Genomic DNA, 6,298 nt, shown 5'->3' on the forward strand with positions numbered 1-6,298 from the left:
AATTCAACATTTTTCAAGTTAGTATTTATGTCAAACACAACTCTAATTTTCAAATAGCTTTTTAAAAATTTTCTCCAAATACTTATTTCTTTTTTCTTTCTAATTTCATAAAAAAGGTCAAATTTGTCAATGTACTATGCGAAAATGATCAAATTTACCCTCCGTTATACTATCGGTCCTAAAACACCCTAACGTTATACTATTAGTTCAAATATATCCTTTCTCCGTTAAAGTTGTCCAAAGTGACACCAAAAATCCGACGTGACACTGACAACTCGGTGACGTGAACACCATGTGGAATGCCACCTCATCGCCCCAACCCATTTATCCCTCTCCTCTACCTCTTCTTTCACCACTAGCATCTCCTCCCCTCCACAACCACTGCCACCAGTAGCAACGTCACAACCACAAACTATTAATACATGTCCTTTGCCAATAGATCAAAATTGGCAATCCAGCGAGCTATGGTCTGTTGGAACGATGAGGTTGCATTCCACATGGTGTACACGTCACCGAATTGTCAGTGTCACGTTAAAATTTTTGATGTCCACTTTAAAGGAGTGTACTTAAACCGACAATATAACTTTACGGGTATTTTTTGGACCGATAGCATAACCGAGGATAAATTTGATCTTTTTCGTACAGTACATGGGCGAATTTGACCCTTTCCCCTTATTTTTATGTCCAAACGCCCCTAAAAAGCTTCTTTTATTTTTTATTTTTTTATTACCGAATCAATGCCTTGAAGCAAACGACCCAAAGTGAATTTGATCTGTGAAGTCAATTTATAGTTTATTCAGTTTGTCTTCACAAATTTACTTCGAAATTTTTTCCACTATGGCCGGAAATTGGCTACCACCGGCACAGCTCACCGGAAGTGGTCGCCCTGTGCTTCAACCAGGTGAAGTAGAATGCAGCCTTCTCTCTTCCGTAGACCTTCTTTCTGAAGATAACCCCACTTTCCCTCACCTTAAATCTGGTCTCATTATTCTCACAACTCACCGTCTTTTATGGGTTCAAGAATCACCCACATCTCGAAACCCCAGTGCCATTTTCATCCCTCTTTCATCCATCACACAAATCTTGTCTGTTAAAAAATTCATTAAGTCAATGTTTGCTAGTCCAAGATTTCGATTCCAGGCTTCATTTGGTGAAAAGGGGATGGTTGTGATTACTTTGATTATTAGGGGAAAAGGGGATATTGATTCGTTTGTAGAGAAGTTTTGGGAAACATGGAGAAATAGGGCTTGGGAAGTAAATTCCGGGTCGGAGGCTTCAGGTTCGGGTTATGGGTCGGGTGGTGGTGATGGAGGATTGGCCGTGAGGATGCCGGTTGTTGGGGTAGCTGGGATATTGAGGAAAGAACAGGAAATGTGGGAGAGTACTGATAAGAGCTTGCAGGATGCTTTTCAGGATTTGAATGCTCTCATGGTAATGCTAAAGTTTAAATCTTTTATGTATCTGTTTGGTTATTTTATGTGTAAACAACTACAACAACAACATTACCTAGTGTAATCCCACAAGTGGGGGTCTGGGGAGGGTAGGGATGTATGTAGACCTTACCCCTACCTTTGTGAGGTAGAGAGGTTGTTTCCCATAGACCCTCGGCTCAAAAGGCGTGAAATTAAAACGAGTATTTAAAAGAAAATAGCGACAACAAAATAGTAGGATGAACAAAGCAAAGGAAGCAACAGGTAGTAGTAAGGTTATTTTATTTGTAGACTTGGGTATTTGGTGGTTATGTAATAAGTGGGTGCATAAGCTTTAAAATGTGCTTGTCTTGACACGGAAAGAACTCTTTTTTATGGTTGAAAGGTATAGATTGAAAGAACTTCTAGGGTTTACATGTTGGAACATATGCAATTTAGTTTCTGAAATGAAGCGTGCAAGAGTTCGTCAGTGTAAAATTTGGTCTTCAATTATAACAATGTGGAGACTAAGATTGCTTTGGAAGTTGGAACATATACAGTGGAATTTATCCATAAAATAAAAAAAGAAAGAAAGTAAGATTTGGATACAGTGGATATTCATGAATTCATGTCAGAGTGTAATGTTAAGTAATTGTCATTGATGTCAAAATAGAGGAGGAAGAAAGTTTGAGAGAACTTGCCAGTATAATGATTGAATGGACTAAGTTCTTATTGTAACACCCAGATATTAGGCTTACATTTATAATTGACAATACTACATTTCTTAACTGTCGGCGTATGGAAATTTTATGAGTTCTAGTAACTCTATGTGTGCAAATCAATCTGTTTGGTAGATACTTAGGCGTATGGAAATTTTAGGAGTTCTAGTAACTCTATGTGTGCAAATCAATCTGTTTGGTAGATACTTAAGTTTGTTACGCCTGCACCTGTCTCTGCTATCGGTTGATATAGTTCTTATATACAGGGTAAAGCTAAAGAAATGGTGATGCTAGCAGAGAAAATGAGAGCAAAGCTTCTCTCTGGCTCAACTAATCAGGCCACTGGCACAAATGATGAGGAAAGTGACACCAAAGAAGAGATGCAAGAATTGCTATTAAGTGTTGGTATTGTATCTCCTGTTACTAAAGAATCTGCTGGTGCTTTGTATCATCAACAATTATCTCGGCAGGTATTTCTTCCTGGTAGTTATTTAGTAAGTGTATCCATTTTTACGAGCTAGTCTTGATTATAACCGCAGCTATTCGCAAGCGCATATGAAATGTTGTCTTTGCCTTTTGACTTCGATAACAGCATGTTGCTACCTGATGGAAATTTAATCGAAGAGTCCCCACTCTCCATAGCTGATAATTTCCCTTTTGCTGTTAAACCTTTAATATCTTTCTTTTTGCTGGACCTGTAGACCAGTGATTTTATCTGAGGAGAGCCAAGCAATAGTTAGAAAAAAGAAAAAGAAGAGAGCCTATAAGTGCGACAGTCTTCCCTGTCAACCTCACAGATTATAGATATCAATTTTGATCCTAATTCAGGCCGTGTAGGACCATAACTTACTCAACGGATTTGCTGCAAATTTTAAAGTGGATCATGTTCATGAGAATGTTAAGCAAGTAGCCACCAAAGAGAACTTATTTTGACTCTTAGTAATATAAAGAGCACATCAAGAATGTATAAGAAGTGTCTAATGTGTTGATATCGAATGTAATCTGACACAAGCAAGACATTACAACTCCTACTATTCCTCGCCTTAAAAATAGTCTGTTGTTGTTCCTTTCGGATAAGTAACAAAAGGTTCCTTTCCAAGCTCTTACATTCAAAACCAAGCCAGTCATCTGTACATATAGGGTAGTGTTTGAGCACCCAAAAAGTATACAGAAAATATGAATCCTAAGCATGTGGCATAAAGAGAACAAAAAAAAAAAAAAAAAAAAGGGTATCTGGCATAAAGATTTTTTGCTCGCCTCAGAACCCCGTAAATTTCTCTCCCTCCAAACTGCCCACGTGACTGATTGGTGGACAACTTTACAGTCAGGTTTCTTGCTACTTGTTCGTTCTTTCAACCATTTTGACATTGTAGTCCAACTTTTTGCGGCGCCAGTGGTGAAGCATGGGTAGAAGAAAGCTGACTTATCAGTTTCTTTAAGTCCTTTGTTATTCTTGTCAGAAAATAGAATATTTTTATTGCCTTGTTATCTTGCAGATGTTCTCTTTTCAGTAAATATGCAAAAATAACAATTTGTCGGTACTTAGTTGGCAGATTTTGCGAAACTTCCACTGGAGAGAGCTGGAGGAATGATTAATCTCATTGACATCTATTGCCTTTTCAACAGGGCTCGTGGAACAGGTCATCCTGCTATTTTTTTCCTTTCCCTTTTCTTATTGACTATTGAATTTCAACTCAAACTTATCCAAAAAAATTAAAAATCAACCAAAAGTCCTGTCACTTTAGTTTCTTAATAATCTCTTCTTCATTCTTTTGGCAATGTCATTACAGGCTGTTACAACTTTTTTATTGTGATTTTACAGAATTGATCTCACCTGATGATTTGCTGCGTGCGTGTTCTCTCTGGGAGAAGTTTGACGTGTATGCCTCCCTTTTTTCCCTACACACACACACACATATATACACATATCTGCATCTACATTCATCCTTGAACTAGTTCTCAACTATAGGGTATATGTAACCTGGGCTTCGTTTCGACAACTTCCTTGCCTTAAAGGAAAAGGAAATAACACTTCACTTTTACAGACCAGTTATGCTTCGGAAGTTTGATAGCGGTGTCATGGTCATCCAGAGCAAAAGCCACAGTGATAATGAGGTAAAACATTTATATTGGCGTCACTGTTTGAGCATCTCTTTTTTGCCAATACAACTCTTGCTTTTTTGGGTCTTCTCTAATATCTCTTATTACTTCCTAAGTTGCGTTTCATACCTTAAAAGACACCTAAGTCCTAAATGAATCGCAAGAGTGCCTATCCTTAACATAGCCAAGAGTGCAGCAAAGTTTGAAGGAAAAAAAAGGCTTTTTGGTGGTCCATTGAAGTTTGAAATCTGTCCTTTTCCATTCCTGTTGAATAGATCCGGTGTATAATATTATTTATATATCCTTAATGCTCACAATTCTGCCATCTGCAGGTATTTAGTAGAATTAGATCTATGGTTACTACACAGGACGCTTTACGAGCAGGGATCACTGCTAGTGACGCTGCAATGACTCTGGGAATTGCTCCAGCGATGGCCAAAGAGCACCTTCTTGCAGCCGAGGGCATAGGTATATTCGCAGATTTTGATTCTAACTCATAGAAAATAATGCTCAAGTTGTGTCATATTTTGCAGGACTTCTATGCAGAGATGTTAGTCCAGATGGATTCAGGTTCTTCGTCAATTTGTTGCAAGATGTTGATGCTGATGATATATTCTTGTAAGTGACTTGCAGATGCAAATTCTTCTAGTCGACACATATAATGTTGGCCTTATTTCTTCAGTGTCAATCGAATTTCGTAAGGTTTCCAATTTCTGCTTTTATTCTCGCTACGTTATTAGAAGTTCCTTGACATGGATACCTGTTGTTTATTGTTTTGATACTGCCAAGTTCTTTCTTCACTGTGCTTTATTAATCTGGGAATAGTTGAGAAACTTGTGATAATTCTAGATTGATCTGCTGCAGAGTGAAAGATTATGGAATCTATCATACATGGGTCAAAGCGATATCTGCTGCCAGGTTTTCTTCTTCTAACTTCTGCATTTGCTTTTCTAATTTGTAACGAGAGCAACAACATAGTGATGCTTCAACTTCTCACATTTTCCTTTTTAAAATCTGATAATTTCCCAGGTGAAATAGAAGAAGCATGATAAAGAACTTCATGCATCAGGATGCTCTTTCAGGGCCAGTTTGTTGCTTTAGGTGCCTCATGGAAATTTATTTTAGTCAAAGCTTGAACGGGAGATTAGAGATAGGATGAATAGGGATAAAGATAAGTGCTCCTCCCGCCCCCACTTGAAGAGCCAGAAGGGGATATGAGAAGGTTGGAGGTTTGCCTAGGTTTTGTGTGTTTGAGTGCTCGTGGCACAGGAATTGAGTTGAAATTTTATAATTCATCATGATAAGGACATAGAAGTCCACATTAGGTGCAGGCATTACAAGGTAAGGCAATATATGGTGGCACCTGATTCTAGTTCCATTGCAAAGAAATAAAGAGTGTTGATCTACTTAGGATTATGGTTTTATAAGAACAGCATCATTCCTTTGAATTGTTACAGTTCCGCATGCAAGGCACGAAGATTCTTTACTTGTACATTTGATAATTGAATGTGCAAATAGTTCACTGAAACCTACTAGATCTGTTTAATTGCTTCCCACCGGGTTTCCCGTTTAATAAAACATCTGCTCTTGGATTTGAAGTGTAATTAATCTTCTAATAACGTATTTGAGGTAGTCAAGGATGGCAAAAGGCCCAATGATACATGGAGGTATCTGTTAATTTGAGGGTGGCAATGGGTTAGTTTTTTGCAGGTTAACTGCATCGTGTACCTCCCGCGAGGCATAAGATAGTGGCATACCTAGTTATACGGATATGAAACTTGCAGCAAGTGAAGCGCGTCTCATGCTTACCTCAAGTAGGTGTTCTTAAATTGTTATGTGGAGCCCTGAAAGTTGTTGGTCTATGGGCATCTGAAATACTATTTGTATAGAACACTCATTGCAAGCAGAAGAGAGAATCCTATAAATCATTTGCTTGCTATGTTTAATTTGAGAGGTCAGATTCATAACAAAAGTGCACTTTGCAGGCCCTAGACAGAGAAGCATTCTGTCATTTGATGAACATATAAGTTAGAATGATGGTGTTTCGACCGCTTCGAGTCTCAAACAACC

At 38.2% G+C, this 6,298-nt stretch overlaps 1 protein-coding gene across 3 annotated transcripts; it reads left to right on the forward strand.

The window, feature by feature from the left end:
• The first annotated feature begins 724 nt into the window (after positions 1-724).
• On the forward strand, positions 725-5,865 carry LOC132063674 (vacuolar protein sorting-associated protein 36). 3 transcript variants are annotated; one of them, XM_059456335.1, is made up of 9 exons: positions 726-1,431; positions 2,395-2,598; positions 3,675-3,768; positions 3,951-4,008; positions 4,174-4,243; positions 4,561-4,696; positions 4,762-4,846; positions 5,093-5,146; positions 5,250-5,865. In XM_059456335.1, exons 1-9 carry the CDS (start codon positions 838-840, stop codon positions 5,275-5,277), a joined length of 1,323 nt encoding a protein of 440 aa, XP_059312318.1. In that variant the 5' UTR covers positions 726-837; the 3' UTR covers positions 5,278-5,865. The 3 variants fall into 3 exon arrangements, with proteins under 3 accessions (XP_059312320.1, XP_059312318.1, XP_059312319.1); XM_059456336.1 differs by having other exon boundaries at positions 5,258-5,865; XM_059456337.1 differs by lacking the exons at positions 4,762-4,846; positions 5,093-5,146; positions 5,250-5,865 and having other exon boundaries at positions 725-1,431; positions 4,098-4,243.
• The last annotated feature ends 433 nt before the right edge of the window (positions 5,866-6,298 follow it).

This window comes from Lycium ferocissimum, chromosome 7, assembly GCF_029784015.1.
Source record: "Lycium ferocissimum isolate CSIRO_LF1 chromosome 7, AGI_CSIRO_Lferr_CH_V1, whole genome shotgun sequence".
Lineage (NCBI taxonomy): Eukaryota > Viridiplantae > Streptophyta > Magnoliopsida > Solanales > Solanaceae > Lycium > Lycium ferocissimum.